Here is a 20,772-nt window from a genome sequence, read left to right as displayed (position 1 = left end):
TTGTCTTGAGTAAAGTGTTGTTTTGTATTCTGTACCAGAGTTAGATATGGAGATTTTAACTTGTTTATTAAGTAGGGTATTTGCTTGTCATGTGCAGATGAAATTGCCTTTTAATCTCGGTTTTTTTTTTGTTTTTTTTTTTGTTTTTTTGGAAAGGCTGGAAAGATGAAATAGACAAATGACATATAATAAGTTATTCTAGTTTAGCAGTTAGATGTTGTTTGTTCAGTTCACTGTGTTCAAGATTCTGAGTTATGTACATATTATTATTCTTACTGTGTGGATGACATGAAGATGCAGTTTAAAATCTCAAAGCAGGGTCAAAAATTGCCTTAAAAATGAAATGACTTATTGTGCAAGAAACAATGCAATAATTGTTTGTCTTCTTTGACAGGTTGTCTTTGTTGTCAGCCACATCAGCTATTTTTATCTGTTTTTTTATGCAGAGGATATTCACTAATCAAGTGTGGATTATGTTGAGGCATTAATGGCAGTGAAAGTAATTTGGTGAATGCACCATTATGTGATGAAATATTAAATCTACTTAAAATCACATTGACAAGATTATATCTTTGTGCTTATCTATATGTCGGGTCAGACTGGAGCAACACAGATGGGCACAGGGTGTTATTGTGGACCTCAGGGAGGAATAATGAGGTCGAACAGAATTGAAAAATCACAATCTTCTTAAATGCTGCCCCAAAATATCAGACTAGTTTTGCCAGAATATGTAGCAGGTGATCTCTCAGCTCCCTATCTTCCCTATCCCATCCCAACTCCACGCCCTTCCTAATTGTAGCTGTTGGTGGCAAGCCCTCTCCAGCATTGTCCACATTTTTACAGATCAGCTAGCCATACCCCCTGGAGCTTTCCCACACGCTGCACCTCCACCCCTAAAAAGCACGTCTCCAACCACACCGACTGATGTTTGTGTGTGTCTGTGTTTTTGTATCACATCTCCTAGGGAAGATAAGACCACACGAAAGATGCTCCCCTGGTGACACCTCTGGAATCCCAGGCATGCTCCTTTGGAGCTGCAGTGACTTTTGGGATCACTCCAGTTGTACAACAGCCCCTCCCTTCCCTCCTATTCTGAGACACTGGCACACACACAAAGTTGTAAATCTAGCATGTTCTTTGCAGTAGCATGAATAAGAAGTGACTGAATTATGATAGTGTGACGGCAATTAGCATCTAAAGATGCAGTAGCGAGCATCTGGTAGACCCTTGGTTGGATTCTTCTCAGGGATATCGGCTCACAGAGTTAAACAGGGGACGTTTTTATTAAAAGGTCAAACAGGTCTGATTTGCCTTTGCATGTCGAGTATCAGTACTGACTATTTTGTATCAGAATGGTGGAGACAGGTAGACATAGATGTTTGAATCTCTGTAAAATACAGTACATTTATGCTTTGCACGTACTGTATGGATATGTGCATTTACTATATATATACACACACATATGTACACTGTGTGTCAAACCACAGTACACAAGAAGACTTGCATGCATATGCCTCAAGTGGTTAACACAGCCACCTCAGTATTTTTGAAGCTGATGAGTCTACTAATGAAGCTGCTGATGAATTAAGCTAGAAGTGAACGAGATGCCTTTGATCCAGAATTGCTCCAGAGACAGAGACGCCAGTTTACTAATTGAGTCAGGATAATCATTTTAGTGATGATTAACAAGCATATTACTACACATTTTAAAGCCAGCTGTAGGAAAATTAGAGATTCCACAGATAGCTACCGTAGAAGCACACAGGAAATACCTACATAAATTGTGCTAATAAGTCATTGCTACAGTAAGATAAGTCTCTTCAGGGCTTGGTGGAAATGGCCAGCAATGCTTTTTTAATCTAGTGTCAGCCTACCGATTTATACCTCTCATGTAATTATTGTTTTTATATTTGGGAATTTTTTAGTTGAGATAACAAAAGCTTACCAGATGGGAGGACAGTTATTATTCCCATTTGCCACCTTTGTTTGGGCCCAGAATTTAAAAGACTACTCGTAAAACAGCTTAAGATTCTATGTGATTATACATAGGGGAAATGCAGTACTTTTAATATGTCTCATTCATCTAGTTAAGACAAAATGAATAATCCACTGAAGAACTGAGGATGCCTGGATGAATCTCCTATTCATTTTGTAGTGTCAGCAGGATTGAAGAGTCCTGAAGGATCATGTCTTAATAAAAGCAGTTTTACTTTACTTTAATCTTATCAAACAGTATGGCTCATTTTTGAGACTCAAGTGTAACCATCAATACAAAAACAATGACAATCGCTTAGCTACAGTCATGCCGGCAAACAAGTGATGTGTCCCCCAGTTTTGTTTCCCATGAATGAGAGCCTGACCAGCTGTTCTTGAGGTGTCTCCACAATGAAAGACACCCTGCAGGGCAAAGGGCAAAGGTTATGCCCTCTGTGTGTGTGTGTGGCTGTAGGGTTATTTTCCACCTAGGAGGAATGTGTCAAGGCTGCTGACCCCATGTTTCACCCATTTACACCCCTGTTAGCACGTCCTCTTAAGTCTTATGGGAGCATGTAGATGCCACTAAATGCTTATCTAACTGTCAAAGGTTGAACATTTTAGTCATGATGCATAAAGGACTTTGCTTTATTATGTTTTTCAGCCAAAATCACCACATTGTCCAATTATTACTGAAGATATATTTTACATTTATACACTTATTCAAATTCAGTATTATTACTACAAAGAATTTAATCAGTTTTATTGTTTGACAGTATTTAAAAAACATTTTTAAAAAAATGTTATTTCGCTTGATACACAATTGGTGTGAATAGACAGTGTAAAATATTTGTCTGCCAAATCACCCCAAAGTCTCTTGATGTAATAGCTGTGATGAATTTGCTAAAAGCACGACTACATGTGAGGTTGTGACCCGGGCATTGTCTGCAGGCTGCACAGTCTGTTTCCTCTGCATGAGAAGTCCTGATTCCTGTGTCTGGTTCCCTTTTAACAGATCACGTTTCTACTAAGTGTTACATTATGTAGGTGTGCACTGTAGATCGTCATTTTCAGCCAGAAAGGGACCTTTTAGCCATTTGACAACAACCGTCTTGTGTGAATCTGATGAGTTTACTTACCTTAATATTTCAAATGCCTTGTGAACTGTACTCTCTGCTTTCAGTATGAATGATGGATAATTTGCATTAATCAAGTGTTAACTATTACAGTAAGAGTATACAAAATGTATAAAGGAAGGTTTTGATAGTCCTTGGAGGCTAACAATAGTAAATGCAAAGGTATTCTAAGTCATCAGAATTATAGCCTTAAATAGGCTCCATGATTGTATCCGTGACTAAAACATTCCAGTGCAGTATCGTAACAAGCAGTTGTGACTCTGGTTTTCATTTAGTATTGTAGGGGAGACTGGGGAGGCAGGTAAATCACTGGACTCTATGCACTTCATGGATGTTTTGAACTTTGGCACTAGTTGCACTTTATGTACTTTCTATGTAATTGTTATTTGTTCTGAATTTCAATGAAGATCTTTTTAAAAACGTTAATCACACTGCTTCCCTAAAATCTATAGTCAACACTGTGGTTGCATGTAAACATTTGTGCCAACAAATGGGATTATTATCTTCTACCAAGTTGCCCTCAAGAAAGACAGACAACCCCTCCACACCTCCTATCGTCTTTATAGAGGCCCTCTGGGTGGAATTTATAGATCTGTCAGGCATTTCAAGCTTCCCCTTCTCTGGAAGATGTAAAAGTATCTGTCTGACTCTGTCTGGTAGAAAATAAATTGCAGGAAAAAAACAGTAAAGAGTTCTCGTCTGCACTGCCTCAATATACTCACGTTGTTGTTTGCCTAACTGATGGCTAAGAAAACCTCGAACGAGGCAGCTGAGTATTGCAGAATCAGTGAAAGATCACGACCGTCATCACTACATAACCTAGGCTTTGTCAGAGTGAGACAGTGAGAGGAGTCTTGAGAGAAAATGGCTTTAGAGTCTTAATGGTGCCTGATGTGGGTGATGCTTGTTATTCTGGGAGCTGTGCTTTGTTCCCTTGCATGCGATGTGAGAACACATGCTTCGTATCAGCAGAGCGCAGTAAAAATAAGTCTCCCAGAGGCTGAATGACTGACACGCACGTTCACATGCAGATGCATTCATTCAAGAGCAGGCATATACACATTTAGCAATGTGGGGTTATGCAAAGTATCCAACGAGCGGAGGCAGAATTTCCACACCTGCCATTCATGAGAGCTATTCAGCCTGGTCACGTGGTTTAATATTTAGCAGCTGCATCTTTTTAAAGCTGAATAATATGGAGGCTCTAACATTTTACTCACTAATCAAGCTCCACCAAAGTATCCTTATATGTAGGTATTTTAGTCTTGTATTCAGACATAAACTAATCTAACATTTTGCAATTGAAGGTCAACGACTCACAATGTGATGGAGACAATTCAAAGCAGAGCGATGTAGGAGGAGAGCATCGTCCTTGAGTCAACTTCAGCCCCCATACAGATGCACTTGTTTTTGCAGTCAAACCGTCCCTGGAAGTCATGTGCTGCTCTGCACAATGAGAACATTATCTCTTGAGTCTCTGTGCCAAGAGAGAATTTTCTGATTGAGTTTAGCTAGAGCTCAGAACAACTTCACATATAATTGATAGAAAAGATCATTTTAGGAAATCTGAGAACTCTGTATCACTGAAATGTGTCTCAGTAGGATTTTTGGTAGATATTTCTCATCCTTGAGTGATGACCAGAGTTATTCATTATATCTATGGAGTTATTTTATTTTTTTGTGAGAGTTGGGGTCATGTTGCACAGTGTGACAAAACACAAAGAAATCCAACCTCAGGGTTATCATCCCAAGACTCCTTAGCCGCATATCTTGTTGAGCCAGTAGAGAGGTTTTATTTCTTCCTTCTTTTTTGGTGATGGTAAAGAAAACAAATGAGGGAATTCAGGGACAATGGAGAAGACAAGGGGTTAGAATACAGGAAGGAGCCATGTAGAAAGGAGTGAATGATCAGACAGGTGAGGCCAACAGGTGGATGTATCTATGAAGTATCCAGACAAAGCCTCGAGCATCCCTTTATCCATTTATTATTTTCTTATCGCTTCATTTCTAGTCAAAGAAGAGATTTCCTCCTACAGATTCCCCAAGGAGCCATCATCACTGTGAGGAGGAGGCCAGCCTGCCTACTGCACATAACACCTAAAAACCCTGTACAAACAAACAAAACCACACAGAACTTTATCTTGTACCATCTCCTTGCTATATGCGAACTAACATATGCACAGTGCCTAAAATGTTGTTTAATGTGTATCACTCTAAAAAATCTCGCGGTCATTGACGGTTTAAAGGCAAAGACACTTCTTAACTGAACAGACTTTAAACTACAGGACTGTTTTGCTGCTGTGTTTACCAGACAACATTAATCACATGGATTAGTTGTTGTCTAGTGTAAGTCCCTGAATTTAAAAAGCTGTCAATCAATTTAAGACTAATAGCATGTTTCAATCTTGCAATTTGATTAATGGTGAGATGATGCTTTTGTCTTTATTTGGATTGCAATCTGTGCCTTAATAGTTGTGTTAATTAATTTATCAACCTTTTCTTTCTTCTCTCTCCTTCACCTTTTAGATACCTTGTCTGTATCCAGTAATGAAGCCCTGCAGCCAGGCTCCAGCCAAACGCTGGGTCCTCACAGCTCACCTGGCCCCAAACGTCCAGGGAACACCTTAAGGAAGTGGCTGACCAGCCCTGTGCGGCGGCTCAGCTCCGGCAAAGCTGATGGCCACGTCAAGAAGCTCGCCCACAAGCACAAGAAGAACCGTGACGGCACAAGGAAGAACATGGATGCAATGGCCGGCTCGCAGAAGGACTCTGACGACAGCGCTGCCACACCACAGGATGAGACACTGGAGGAAGTAAGAGCAGATAGAGCAGCAGATCACTGTTACCCTGTCAGAACATTCAAAAGCCCAGTTGTGATTCTGACCTACCAGCTGAAAATCACTGTTCTCTTTTTTCTCTCTCCAGCGTATGCGTAATGAGGGGCTGAGCAGTGGTACCTTGTCCAAGTCTTCCTCATCAGGCATGCAGAGCTGTGGCGAGGAGGAAGGAGAGGAAGGGGCCGACGCTGTCCCTCTACCTCCCCCTATGGCCATCCAGCAACACAGCCTGCTGCAGCCTGACTCCCAGGACGACAAGGTGGGTCAATGTGGCTATTTAAATATACCACCCATACAAAGAATACCACCCAACATAAACAAGGGTTAGGGTTAGGGATTAGGGTTATGGTGGGTTAGGGTTAGGGTTCTGTCTTAAGCTTAACCAGACGAAAATAGGTTTATGTGCTTTTGTCTTTTATTTTATATGATCCACAGATACACACAGATATTATGTGCATGAATTGGAAGAAGGGTTACATGTGCATAAATATAATACATTAAGTTCTGACACACACAAAGTAAAGTGCACTTCCAAATAAAACTGAAATTACTGTATAACTGGTTCTTCAGAGAAAGATGCTCACTGAAGATGTTATAAACTTTTTTTTGTTGATCTAAAGAAAGATTTTCATTTTTCTTGCTTTTTCAAACTGGCTTATATCTCAAATAATTTATCCACATGAGTGAGTCAGCCAGATTTTTTGTTGCTTGTTCTTTTTGCTCAGTTCCACATAGAGCTGTAAATATCACTGTGCAACCACACAGAGCTAACGCTAAATAAAACAGCTGAACTTTCACTTTTGGCACTAATATTTTTTTCTTTTCTCCTCTTATTTTCTTGATGGTTGCATGTTCCTTCCTTCAGCATTATGTTGATTTCTGTTCTGCCTCTCTTCTCTCCCAGTTTCCCTATCTCTCCATGTAAAACCACTTCTTCATCTCCACTTTGGATCCCTCTTTATTTAACTTTCTTGTTGCCTTCTCCATTTCTATCTCTCACCAACTAAATGTCATTCCCTTGAAGTGTAATTGATTCTATTGTTGCTGAGGTGAATACTCCATTCTCATGTTTCTGCAGTAGTGAGGTGTTTGTGGGACTAAATGGTGTATCCCCAGTAAGTCTGGTTGCGTACAGGGGATCCTTTTAAAACTTTGCCTGCCACCATGCCTCAAACTGGTTTCAGAGGCAACCTTTCTCTCTGATGGAGTATCAAGCAACACTGTTTGCTGTATATAAGTTGTTTGACCAATCATGGTGCTAGTGCTCGAACAGCAGTCCAATCCCAGAGCTTGTCCTTGACCCAAACCCACCTCATAACCCCTGTTTCCCCGAGACCAGCCTGTGATTGGCTCCAACTTGGCCCCCAATTAACCCTTTTATTAGGGAGATCACACCCACCAAGTCCTTATTTGGTCATTTGGAATATCGAGGTCCAAACTCAACAATGGTGAGCCTGATCACATACATAGTACTTGCCTTTGAGTCCGTATAACTCCTGCATGCATGCAGCACTCCCAAGTTTTACATTTGTTAAAGCACATTGACTGATATAGATGTTGTTTTGTACCTTAAACTTTAACTTTCTGTATGTCTTTTTGTTTGCTCTCTCTTTTTCAGTCCGCATCCCGTCTGTCCGCTCGTCCCAGCAGTTCAGAGACACCCAGTGCTGCTGAACTGGTCAGTGCCATTGAGGAGCTCGTGAAGAGCAAAATGGTGAGATAGAAATCATAAACAATACTCACAAGTACATGCAAATGTGGCACATTTTTGTACACAAAGAAATTCTGATCGATGCACATACAAGCACACATACTTTCTTCTGGTGCTGTTGACAGAGAATAGCATCTTGGCCTACCAGTCATCTGTCAGGACTGTGACTCACTATGCCAGCTGTCCTCTGTTCCAACAAATGGGCATCGCACACTGGCCAATATCCCAACGCATATCAAACTAAAAGCAGTACGATTTCTCTAGTACTGTAAACACTCTGAGCCTCTTTCAACTCTTTTACCGTATGCTTTTTTCTGCCTTTCTCTTTTCTTCTGCCTCTTCATCCCTCTGTTTCTCCCTCATGTGCTCCTTCTCTCAATCTTCCCCAACTTTCCCCTCCTCAGTCACTGGAGGATCGTCCCAGTTCTCTGTCAGTGGAGCAAGGCGACAGCAGCTCTCCTTCCCTCAACCCCTCCGACAACTCCCTCCTCTCCTCCTCCTCACCCATCGACGAGGTGGATGAGCGCAAGTCTGGCTTCTTCAAGAGACGACAGTGAGTTACAAGCCTGTGTCCTGTTAAGCGTTTTGATAAACAAAAGCTACTTGAGTTCAACCTGTTAATTATGCTTGTCTTCAGTTTGTGTGCTTATATGGAACATTTCTGATGTTCATCCACAGCTGAGTGCATAACATTTGTATTACACAGTGACAATTTCTGTTTTCTGTCTCTCAGTTATGTGCTGCTGGAGCTGGTGGAGACCGAGAGAGACTATGTCAGAGACCTGGGATCAGTGGTGGAGGTAATAAAGGAATTACATAATATAAAGTATCTGAACATCAGCTTTCAGAGATTGTTATTTAGTTGGCGTTTGCTGAATGTTTTACACATGAGTTGACTCTCCTCACCTCAGGGTTACATGAGTCGGATGAAAGAGGAAGGAGTTCCCGATGACATGAGAGGAAAAGACAAGATCGTCTTTGGAAACATCCATCAGATCTATGACTGGCACAAAGAGTATGTCTGTATCAATTAACTTGCCCTACAAAGTGTTAAAGTTTATTATCTGCCCCAGTTTGAGGAAATACAACATCACATGAAAAAAATAATACTATGGCCCTTGGCTTGTTCCTAAAATAATGTGTTTCTCTCTCGACTGGTCCATAGTTTTTTTCTGGGTGAGCTTGAGAAGTGTTTGGAGGATCCTGACAGACTGGCTTCTTTATTCGTCAAACAGGTGAGTTATTCACATTTGCTTTACATTCTGGTTTTGTGTCACATGCACAGTATATTGTACTTATTGTAAGAATATGAAATGTATTTTATTGAATTTAAAACTGAGGAAGAAAAAAATGTCATTTTCCTGTGTGATATTTCTTCTCATTTCATTTCAATCTACCTCTGTTTTCTGGCTTTGTTCTAACTGCAGGAGCGGAGGCTACACATGTACATCGTGTACTGCCAGAACAAGCCTAAATCTGAGCACATTGTGTCAGAGTACATTGACACTTACTTTGAAGTAAGATTTTTAAGCCATTTTGCATAATTTTAAATCTACAGTACCAAACCTACAGTAAATGTGCTTATTTTGTTAAATATGTAAGCAGATTATCCATGTTGTATTGTCCACGTGATTAGTCCCTCTTAGAGACAATGATATTCCTATCTTTTACTAGGACCTTAAGCAGCGATTGGGCCACAGGTTGCAGATCACTGATCTTCTAATCAAACCAGTCCAGCGCATAATGAAGTACCAGCTACTACTGAAGGTAAATTCACCACAGTGTTTATTATTCTGCAGGCAGCATTAAGGCTAAGTAAAAATGTCCATATTGAACATGTTGATCAACACAATCACTGTTTCTGAATATATTTTAACTGTTTCACAGGATCTTCACAAAATTTCTAAGAAGGCTGGCATGGATACAACAGAGCTGGAGGTAAGATGTGCTGCCCAGTTTTCAACTCAAACACTAATCCAGTGCATACACTGCTACGTAACTGCTTGAACCACACCTGACAAGATTCATATTACATTCTTATATTGATAAGGCTGAATAATTTACAGAGCCATCTCAGATACTGAATTGTTCTCGTTTTCTCTTTTCCTCATTTTACTTCAATTTCATACGAGCAACTTGTCTCTTAAAGTTTGTTTTACTTTCATGTTCTACTTTAGAAAGCTGTAGAGGTGATGTGTGTGGTCCCCAAGCGCTGCAATGACATGATGAATGTTGGGCGTCTTCAAGGCTTTGATGTAAGATTGCTCTTTATACTCTGTATGTGTATTTTTGGATAACTTGTCTAATTTAAATAATGTAGCCATGTTAAGTTTATAAGTTTATACCCTGCAAATCAATTTCTAATTTTAGTGAACTGCCACCAGGTGTCAGTGTGCGCTCATTTTTTTTCACAGATATGGTAGACGTACAGGAGGTGGTATGTCTGCAGTTAGAGGTTGTTTTTGTTTTGCCCTGTGAAAACAGGTACATGGTGTGCTTCCGCTCTGCTTTTATCAGAGCATACTTTCCACCACTGCCCCCTTATTTCCGTTTTCTCTGCTCTATTTCTTTTTTTAGGGTAAAATCGTAGCTCAGGGGAGATTGCTCCTCCAAGACACCTTCATGGTTTCAGACCAGGATGGAGGACTTCTGTCCAGAATGAAAGAAAGGAGAGTCTTCCTGTTTGAGCAGATTGTTATATTCAGTGAGCCCCTGGACAAAAAGAAGGGCTTCTCTACTCCTGGCTACCTCTTCAAGAACAGCATCAAAGTTAGTGCAGCTCAATAAAATGGCAGAAAGATACACTTACAGCTAAATGTCTTCCCTCCACAATTCCCAACATCAAGAAGCCACTGTCAAGTTCATTTTACAAATGTAAATATCTCCATCTTTGTCCTTTTACCTTTTTTATCCCCACCACTCTTTTTCTTCCTCTCTCTTTCTCCATTCCTGTATCCTCACTTCAGGTGAGCTGGTTGGGTCTAGAGGAAAATGCAGAAGACCCCTGCAAGTTCACACTGACTTCCAGATCATCCAGTGGCAACATGGAGAGGTACACCCTCCATTCAACGAGCCCTGGAGTCAGTCAAGTCTGGCTCCACCAGGTCAGCCAGATACTGGAAAACCAGCGCAATTTCCTCAATGGTAAGAGACTGGTGTGTTTATTACTGTGCACAGAACATTACAAACTTACATCAAAATGATGTTGGCTCAGTGCACATAGAAAATGGTAGAAACTATAGTTAGCCCTTGTAGGTCTAATGCTGAAAATGTGCACAACTCAGAATAGCATTATGTTTGAGTTTTAAAGATTTTCTAGAACTTCTTCAAACTCTTAGAACTGAATAATCTTTTGTTCTCATTAAAGTCATTTATGTTACACACATATAATTTTATAATTTAGCAACATGAGTGAAATACTGAATCTGAAAACTGTACCCTTCATCATCTCCCACAGCTCTGACATCCCCCATAGAGTACCAGAGGAACCATGTGGGTGGCAGTGGGCCTGGTGGTCCACCCAGCAGCAGCAGCAGTAGTACCGGAGGCCTGCCAGGAGGCAGCAGCTCCAACAGTACCTCCAACATGGGAGGGGGAGGTGGCGGCGGTGGCTCTGGAGGATCGGGGGGCAGCTCCTCCTCTCTCTGTGGCCCTCGCTCCCGACCCTCCCGAATCCCCCAGCCATCCTCACGCCTCCCCCAGCCCGTCCACCATCACCATCCCCCAGGCCCCGAGGGGCCCGACAGATCAGCAGGTATGTGGTCACCCTGCCACCCTCAGACCCCTCAGTCCCTCCCCTCTAACCCGTATTCAGACCCCACCACAAATGGAGAGCTGTTAGCCTCAGAGGTCCCTAAGATGAGGATGCTGGATGGTCCTCATGGAAGCAACTGTAATAACAGTAACAGACCATCAGGCAGCATGGAGGGAAGTGCCAGACAAGGTCTGGGAGGCTATGATGAAACACAGAAACATCAACCCGCTGGTATACCACAGATGGCTGTGGCTCCTCTGAATTTGCCTCTCAAAAGCCCTCGAGTCGGGACAGTTTCCCCTCTGATTTCACCTCAGTCTCCTGGAGGAGGAAAGGAGGCTTTTGTCCCCACCAGCCCAGCTCATAAAGGCAACTCTTTCTGGTCTATGGTCCCGGCTATGCCTCCCTCTCCTAGCAGCCGGCCTAGTTCCTTCTCCTACCTCAGTGACAGTGGTGGCGGAGGAGATTCTTTGGGCAGAGGAAGCCATGGGACGCCCTCTCATCACCGCCACTCCACCCACAGTAAGGACTTAGACCGCATGAGCACCTGCTCCTCCACCAGCGAGCAGTCCATACACTCCACCCAAAGCAACGGGGTAAGATGTCAAGTCGAGGCCAAGGCTTCAGTGAAGCTACTCACCAGTCACTAACCCCGCCCTCACTGACTGGCTGTCGGTCAGTCACCCTGCCGCTGAGAATGGCTTGCACACGCAACGACTACTACACTGGAGATTAACAGCTATCTGAGTGCACTAACTTCACCAACTGTGTGTGAGAGAGAATTTTCTGGCTCTCCCAGAATATACTAACAGTGTGGATCTGATTCATAGAGCAACTGTTGCTGCTTCCTTAGACACTCTATTTGAGCTTATTTGTTTGCTTCTCAACTGCAGCCAATAGGCACTAACAGTCACCAAATGATTTCAAAATTTCCTCTCATCTTTTTCATTAATTCTCCTACAGAAATAATCAAGAATCTCTGAACTTTTTCATGTATGAGAAGTTCTTTGACATTTTACCTTCTTTCTCTTATTGTCCTGTAAACCGGTTTAATTTAAACTTTGCTATGTTTAGCTCCACAACTACACCAACTTCCGTTTGCTTCACTTCAGCCTGCTATTTGTCTGCAGACTGATAAAGTGCCTTCTGTATTTCTTCTCAGCAATCTTTTTTATTTGCCTGTCCTTGGTAACACAAAGTTCCTTATTACGGCGTCTGTGATCTGGGGATCCTAACATCTGCTTCACAACTTCTCAGAACTTAACATCTGTCTTATATAGTGACTTGTCAGTCGTCACTGTAGACCTAAATGATGGCTTAAATCATACCTCTGCAAGATAAAAAGCAATTTGCAATGCTTCCTGTGATGCATGCATTAAGCATATTAGCAAGTTTAATTGTGTGTGTTACTGTCAATCAAATCAAGAATTTGATTGGTGTGAAGCTACTGATACACTTACTGTACGTCCATTCTCCGGAAGTATGTGCATGTATCTGGGCGTGTGTGTGTGTGTGTGTGTCAGTGCAAATGTGTTGGTTTGAGAGCTTGTACAGTCTCACACTCAGTTCTGTGTTTAAGCAGTGGTGTATAATTGGAGTCTAATGCCTTCCAATCCTCTCCTCTTCTGACAGAGTGAAAGCAGTAGCAGCAGCAGTGTGTCCACCATGTTGGTGACCCAGGACTATGTGGCAGTGAAGGAGGATGAGATCAGTGTGTTGCAGGGTGAGGTGGTCCAAATCCTAGCCAGCAACCAGCAGAGCATGTTCCTGGTGTATCGGGCGGCCAACGAGCACTGTCCTGCCGCTGAGGGCTGGATCCCTGGCTATGTATTAGGACATACCTCATCCTCCATCACCCCTGAACTCCCCGAAGGAACCATCAAGTAAGAATAAGTGACATTTCTCCTGTGCCTGAGACAAAGACAAGCAAAGTCATAAAAGGAGTAAAAAATGAAAATTCTCTCTTTTGGTCTTGTTTGGTTTAGAAAATCATTATCATGGCACACAGCGCTCCGTATCCGCCGAAAATCTGAGAAAAGAGACAAGGAGGGCAGGAAGATGGAGAACGGCTACCGAAAGTCTCAGGACGGCCTGGCCAACAAAGTCTCTGTCAAGGTGAAGAGTGTGAAGAACTTTCACTGAGTTAAAAGTTTAATTTATTTATTTCCTCTCTTTACATTTTGACTTTTGCAAGAAATCTAACTTTGTCCTTGCGTTTTCATTACAGCTTCTAAATCCCAACTTCATCTATGATGGTATGTACACATTGTTGCTGTCATTAAGTTCTTTTAAAATGATCTACATATATTCCTTCCTGTCTTGGGCTGTTACTTTGAAAATCGTAACTTCCAACATGTGTAGAAATATGTTTCAAATTTTGGGATTCAAGATAGAGTATCACTTTCTCTCATCAACTTTGACGTCTACTCTTCCTCTCCAGCTCCTCCAGAGTTCCTCATCCCAGTTAGCGATGTAACATGTGAGAGCGGCGACAGTGTTACTCTGAGGTGTAAAGTGTGTGGTCGACCCCGAGCCACCGTCACCTGGCGGGGACCAGACAACAACACTCTGAGCAACAATGGACACTACAGCATCACTTACAGGTGATATAATGAGTTCCAATGTAATTAAGTTCCTCCTAAAGTTTTTTCTTTTTGTGTAGAACTTAACATTAATTCAGTTATCATTAGAAAACATGATCATTGCAGAGTATGTGTCTCATGGTTTGTCCCCCATCATCCTCTGTTTCTACAGTGAGACAGGAGAAGCAGCTTTGCGTATCCTGGGAGTGTCTGTAGAGGATGGCGGTGTGTACACCTGTGTCGCCACGAATGTAGCAGGCTCCGTCACCTCCTCTGCCAGCCTCAGAGTCTCAGGTGAGTTGTTCTGGCATGGTGTGAACCCTCAAAGTCTTTATTTCTCTGTGATTTACCTGGGTTTGTTCTGTAAAATTTAATGGGTACTTTGTGGTATTAACAATTAGGGCTTTTGAAAAAGAAGTCTTATTTAAATAGGCCACTCAGAAAAAATTTAAGTTACTGTTTAGTATGCTAAAAAACTTCTACTTGTTTCCAGATGATTGCAGTGAAGTTCTCTGGAAAAGCAGCTTTGAGTCCCACTACACAGACATCACTGAATTAGGAAGGTAAGAATGCACCGATAAAACCCCCATAAATCTCAACTCTTACTATGACTATCATGTGGTGCTTAATGACCACATCAAAGCTAGTTTAATCTACATTACAGACTTTATCGCCAGTGGCAGTTAGGAAGTGGTGACTAAGAACTGAATGAGGAGGTTATGTAATTTCTTGCTTACTGACCACATTCAGTCAATCAACTGAAGTAGAATGATCTGACAAATCCGAGTGTATCATCTTCATCTAATTTTGCCCTTTAAATCAAGTCCAGAGAAACACATCATAAATACAGTAAATGTGAGGGAGAAAAGTAAGTATGTCTCATTCCCCAAACCTCTATAGGTATAAGGGTACCACACAGTATTAAAGGGGTATTCAGATATTCTGTTAACTGTCTTTTATGCTCCCCAGGGGCCGGTTCTCAGTGACTAAGCGGTGTGACCAGAGAGGCAGTAAGCGAACAATAGCGGCAAAACATGTTAACAAGAAGCTGCTGCGTAGAGAGCAGGTGCTGCAGGAAATCAGACTCCTACAGTCCCTGGACCATCCCAACCTGGTCAAGCTGCTGGACACGTATGAGACGGCCAACAGCTACATCCTTGTGTTGGAGATGTAAGTGCAGAAGTGGCTCCATGTTGCTGTTGTGACCCTGCATTGTTTGAAAAAATGTATCTTTGAAAAAAATCTCAGAACAACAGATTAAAATCCTGTATTATGTGTTGCTGTTTTCAGGGCTGACCAAGGACGTTTCCTGGACTACATAGTGAGCTGGGGCAACCTGACGGAAGAGAAAGTAGCTCTGTACCTCAGAGATATTCTTGAAGCTCTTCACTTCCTGCACAGCTGGAGGATAGCACACCTCGACCTCAAAGTACATACATATTCTTATCTCACACCTCGCTGCACCTTGCACTCAGCGTTCACCTGCAAGCTGAACTGCATTATTGTACCTCTTTTACAAACAGCATACACAGGATTAATATCTTTAATCCCATGTAGGCCCAGTGTGCTGGTGTTGAGGGTATCTGCCGCTCATGTCCAAAATTCTTTCTCCCTGCTCCTGCAGCCTGAGAACATTCTGGTGGAACATGCGTCTTCCCAGCCGGTGGTGAAGCTGACAGACTTTGGTGATGCCGTTCAGCTGAACCCTCCCTCCTCCTACATCCATCCTCTCCTGGGGAGCCCGGAGTTCTCCGCTCCTGAGCTGGTCCTGGGTCAGCCTGCATCTCTGATGTCTGACCTCTGGAGCTTAGGTCTGTAACCATGTGCGAGTAGTTTGTAATTTAGCAATACACAGTTCTGTGTTATAGCATATGTTTTGATGTCTCATGGTGGCTAATGTCACAGTGAGACATCTCACTCATACTAAATTACATAATACATCAATTTAGCTTCAGGGGAACTTCTTCTGTTACATACGTAGGTAGAAAATAAATGGTGAAAGTAATACAATAAAACAGCATATTCTCCCAAGCAGAGAGATAGTGTCACTGTTTAATCTAACCTGGCACATTATTCTCTAGTCTTGAGTAAAAAGCCTCACTACCAATGAGATATGAGAGATCAGCGCCGTAACGTAACTGTGCAGGGCCCCCCCCCCCGTGGCTATCCTTGAGTGGGCCCTTAATGAAGTAAGGTCAATAGTGTCAGTAGGGGAGTAGGGTCAGCACCTTTACTCGCTCTGCTGTAAAGGTGCTGACCCTGCATCTGTAAAGATACATTTGATTCCTCCCCATTACACATTGTCGCAGATTGCAGGATTTAATAATCAAATACTCAATACTACTTACAGAACTGTACTGTGTACAAGCTTTTACCTTTTATAAGCAATTTATTTCTTCTAACAAAACATTTCAATACAGATCAATAAAAATCTGTGTCAACTGTGTATACATGTTATACATGCACTCTCCCTGTCCCCTGACTGGATGGTGAAGCTGCGGGCCTGCACTCTCCCTGTCCTGGTGCTGAAGCTGAATTTTTAACATTCTGTTAACATTTTTAATATAGATTGTGTTTTTATTTATGAAATAGCCTATCATGTATTTATGACACTTGTGTTGCAGTAGCTATATTTATCTCTGTGTGTGGGCTATAGCTGTTTTTGTGCCTAAAAACAAATTCCCCGTAGGTTAGGCTATATGAAAGCCTTATAACATTATATTATTCTGGAAAAAAACTCAGCATAACATAAAGGGTAACTAACTTCACACAATAAGGCTGTTTAATAACTGTTCATCTTGCCAAAATGGTCGATAACTGTATAGTAGCTAAACACTGTCAACTATGCAGGGACCCACCTGTTAACATGCTGTGTCATTCGTCACGTCTGACAGGATTTACCGTTCCAAATATAGTAGTGATTTTCGTAAGTTTGGTGGAAAATTACAGATATTTCTTGTGCCGTTTTTGGGTACCGCCCTGATATTTTCGTTTCATTTTCTAAGTGTCTCTGACAGCTGTGCTGATGCTGTCACTGAGCTGTATTGATTTGAATTTCCCGCCTAATGTATTAATTGGACCAAAAATCCCTGACGTATCAAACAAAAAAAACTATGTACCAGTAAAGTTTTTATTTTATTTTAAATATTTGTTTTATTTTTATGTTCAAAATACAGACAATATCATGACCTGAACCCTACGTTGCGGTAAAAAAAAAAAAAAAACCCAGTGAGAGATATTTATTGATTCATTTGCTGGTGTATTGATTGGCTGAATAATTTACAGGGGTGGTGACCTACGTTATACTGAGTGGCGCCTCTCCTTTCTTGGATGAGAGTTTGGAGGAGACCTGTCTGAACATCTGTCGCCTCGACTTCAGCTTCCCCGAGGACTACTTCCAGGGTGTGAGCCCCGCCGCCAGGGATTTTGTCTGCTTGCTGCTCCAGGGCGAGCCGGAGCGACGGCCCTCTGCAGCGTCTTGCCTGCAGGAGCCATGGCTCCAGCCTCGAGGTGTGATTAACAGAGACACTGGACATGCCACCTTAAATCACACACAGCCACCACCGTTGCCTCCATCTATGAATCATCACACCTCACATCTGGACACCTCCAGATTAATTTCCTTCATCGAGAGACGGAAACACCAGAACGATGTTCGGCCCATAGGCAGCATAAAGGCCTTCCTTCACAGCCGCCTGCTCAACCACATCTGACCGACAGGACACCAGATCACCAACAGAAAGTTGAAGCTACAGAACTGGATACCTGTTCTCCACAACATGTAGCTGCATGTTTCTGCATCAGAATTCCTGCCTGTCCAGCAAACCATAATGGATGAGTGACAAGTTTCCGTTAAGCTGTGTTAAAAACCTACTGAGAGCACCACCGCCACCAGCAACATTCTCACAATGATCCCCTTTACCCTCACTAAGCCACAAAAGTCCTGCTGCTGCTGACTGACCGACCTCTGCTGATAAACCCTTTGACTCTCTCCCCACCTCCCCTCTTTAACCTTGGCATATTGTCATTATGCCTGCACAACAAATGAACTGTTTGAATCTGTGTGAGATTTCAAACCTTGACTTGGCAGGGAGAAAAACCAAGCTTTCTCAACAAGCCAGCGTGAGCAAGTCTTGCGTTTCGGACAGTGTTAAACAGAGAAAAATAGAATACTGTATAATAAGACTAAATTCAGGCTGCTTTCAGTTGAACACAAGAAAATGCTTTTTTGTAATGAGAGATTACTTTTTGTAAATGATACCATGTACAGCGAGGAAACAGAGAACTGTCTTTATTCATACCTTTTGGAAAACAAAGGTTAGTTAAGTAGAGAGAAAACAAGAGGAATGAGATGTATGAACAAAGTAGCACCCATCAGCAGGGTGCACTTTTCCAAGAACAAGATGAAGACCAAAACCATGTTTTCCAGGAACACGTTGTAGTTACTTTCAGTGCAATAGCTGTGCTTATCTTTATACCCCCCTTAAGTTCAAAACAAGAAATCATTTCAGTTTGTGACACAAATCGAAACTAAATTAACTTATATTAAAGGTATTCGGCAAAGATTCTTCTCAGATTTCAACCTGCATCCGCCTTATTTGTAAATAAAGTATTCCTGCCTTTCACTCTCATTTTGAAGAATTTGTCTCAAATGAACAAAAGCTATTTAATTTGCAGAGTATTAGTGAGTCCATTCAGTTGGAGAGGCAAGTCCAGGATCTCCCTGGGGACCCTCAACAGCCGGATTTTCACTCACTGAACAAACCGCTACTAGAAATGCACTCATATTTTGCATCAATTCCCATGTGCAATGTTGCAGCTTTAACATTTATGCAACTATTTATGAAGACTTGTGTTGTAGCCGTATTCTTCAAAAGGCATGTACGTACCTGGTACTGCAATAGATGTCTGTATTGTGTTAACTCTTATGTATTAAGTTCAGTATTAATATCTGCAAAACCCCAGGCAAGAGGAGGGTTTTTCGGAAATAATGTATAAAAATGTGTATCTATAAAATATAGGCACTTATGCTTTCATTTTGTCATTGTTATGTTTTTATTTTCTGTAACAATACCAAAGTTGACTATGCTCTGTTTTCCTGCTAATATGTGTTTTTTTGTTTTAATGATTTCTCATGTTAAGTTATAACAGACCACACTGAACCCACACATGTGAGTGTTTACATAGGTTCAGTCTGGCTTTATTTATTCTTATTGTAATAAGAAATTGTTTGGTGGTTTAATTGCTGAAAAAAAAACAACTAATATTTCACTTGTCTTTTTTCAAGCTGTGCACAAAGTGGTTTGCTGTGTGAGTTTGTTTGGCTTCCGTAGGTAGATACTGGTGTATGTTGCTAGATTTTTTAGCATCTCAGTTTCGGCACCACAAGACCGACTTGCTTGATATTCTTACCAAGTAATAGGTCTGGACACAAAATGCCCATTCACCACAGATTTTAAATGATCGCAGAATGCATTATCCTTTTTAGGAGACAGACACCCAAATCTTGCACCACCAAAATTTCAAATATATCCTTTTGATAAATATCCATCAGCATTAACAGGTATCTGCCATGAAAGAGATCGCTTCCAGTTATTTTCATTAAAATGCATTGGTGTCTTTAGGTTGAGAAGTTGTTGAAAACTTTTTTTTTTTTTTTTTTTTAAGTGCCAGTTGAGTGAGTCAACCTAGAGAGGTGAGTGAAACTAAAAACATACATTGTTTCTTATTTAATTTGAAGGTTGTGAGAGTTACTGTGTCAGATAATCTGATTTAATGTTAAAGAAGTCAAAAATATGTTGACTCTGTCGGTCTGTACAGTCAAAGTCTCATTTTGTGTCATTTTTATTTATTGTTGTGGATCTGGGTTTCCCAAAATCATCTTAATCAGTTTATCAAATTCTCATAAAGCCTACACAAGGGAAAATATGATCAAAGTAATAAAATGCCTTTTGGGAAACTCAACCACTTCATGATGTAAAGATGTACAGAGAGGGACGGGCAGTTTGCCCGCACCCAGGATGTAAACCTCATACAGTAACTAATGTCATATTTTAAATACACATAGAACAAGACTGCAGCAATGTCATTTTGAATGTCTTATTCTGACTTATTTTTACTTTTGCATGTATATTTCTTTGTACAGAAGATTGTGTTTACATGTTACTACATGTTGTAAATATTTTATTTTGTCCTCTGTTATTTTGCCATTAAACGTACAAGGAACAACTGATGCCTCTGAGACTATGTATGCACATAAATACACACACCTTCTTATGAAAAATGTACGGTAGGACAGTTTCAAATATTACTCATTTATTAGTTTCCTATAACCTTTGAAGGTTAGAAAGCAGGGCGATGCTGTATTCCTGGCATGAGTTGATGGCAGGGAAAAACCCTGAACAGCAATGATAAACTTCCATACTTTAACTTAAAGGCTGGTTTTACAGTGACAATTAGTTTTCATGTCAAACTAGAACCTGTGAGAAAAGTGAGTCATCAGCTTCACTGGTTTAAAGTTCTTTTTTTAGTCTTGTATAAAAAGTAACACTGATTAATTATGATGATAATGATTGATGATATTTAAATCAATTTGGGGAAATTCTTTGTTTCCAGCAATGAAAAAAGATGGTAAGATAACAAGATGTGTTCAGTAATACTAAATGAATGTAGTTACACTGATGATCTGCATGTGCTAACCTATAAAAAAAACAGAAAGGTTACTGATCTTATCTGTCCTTTGCAGATGCTGCTGCTGTGCATGAATTAGTTTACTGTT

At 41.2% G+C, this 20,772-nt stretch overlaps 1 protein-coding gene across 4 annotated transcripts in view; it reads left to right on the top strand.

Moving 5' to 3' along the window:
- Nucleotides 1–20,224, top strand: part of triob (trio Rho guanine nucleotide exchange factor b) — a 109,784-nt gene extending 89,560 nt beyond the window's left edge. For 3 of the 4 annotated variants that reach the window (XM_044358223.1, XM_044358224.1, XM_044358225.1), the window contains 24 exons: nt 5,637–5,923; nt 6,036–6,206; nt 7,566–7,661; nt 8,063–8,211; nt 8,392–8,458; nt 8,570–8,673; nt 8,824–8,893; nt 9,086–9,175; nt 9,333–9,425; nt 9,546–9,596; nt 9,836–9,913; nt 10,236–10,427; nt 10,625–10,802; nt 11,116–12,008; nt 13,045–13,295; nt 13,398–13,527; nt 13,640–13,667; nt 13,853–14,015; nt 14,167–14,288; nt 14,488–14,557; nt 14,964–15,164; nt 15,285–15,423; nt 15,619–15,805; nt 17,280–20,224. In XM_044358223.1, the coding sequence (XP_044214158.1) occupies nt 5,637–5,923; nt 6,036–6,206; nt 7,566–7,661; nt 8,063–8,211; nt 8,392–8,458; nt 8,570–8,673; nt 8,824–8,893; nt 9,086–9,175; nt 9,333–9,425; nt 9,546–9,596; nt 9,836–9,913; nt 10,236–10,427; nt 10,625–10,802; nt 11,116–12,008; nt 13,045–13,295; nt 13,398–13,527; nt 13,640–13,667; nt 13,853–14,015; nt 14,167–14,288; nt 14,488–14,557; nt 14,964–15,164; nt 15,285–15,423; nt 15,619–15,805; nt 17,280–17,707 (4,238 nt within the window). In that variant the 3' untranslated portion in view covers nt 17,708–20,224. Of the gene's footprint in view, nt 1–5,636; nt 5,924–6,035; nt 6,207–7,565; nt 7,662–8,062; nt 8,212–8,391; nt 8,459–8,569; nt 8,674–8,823; nt 8,894–9,085; nt 9,176–9,332; nt 9,426–9,545; nt 9,597–9,835; nt 9,914–10,235; nt 10,428–10,624; nt 10,803–11,115; nt 12,009–13,044; nt 13,296–13,397; nt 13,528–13,639; nt 13,668–13,852; nt 14,016–14,166; nt 14,289–14,487; nt 14,558–14,963; nt 15,165–15,284; nt 15,424–15,618; nt 15,806–17,279 lie in introns of those variants that run through there. The other variant, XM_044358226.1, reaches the window with a different exon arrangement.
- Nucleotides 20,225–20,772: the final 548 nt, after the last annotated feature.

The sequence above is a fragment of the Thunnus albacares genome, chromosome 8, assembly GCF_914725855.1.
Source record: "Thunnus albacares chromosome 8, fThuAlb1.1, whole genome shotgun sequence".
NCBI classification, from domain to species: domain Eukaryota; kingdom Metazoa; phylum Chordata; class Actinopteri; order Scombriformes; family Scombridae; genus Thunnus; species Thunnus albacares.
The sequence above is the reverse complement of the archived record's forward strand: the minus strand, read 5'-3'. Positions and strand labels throughout refer to the sequence as shown.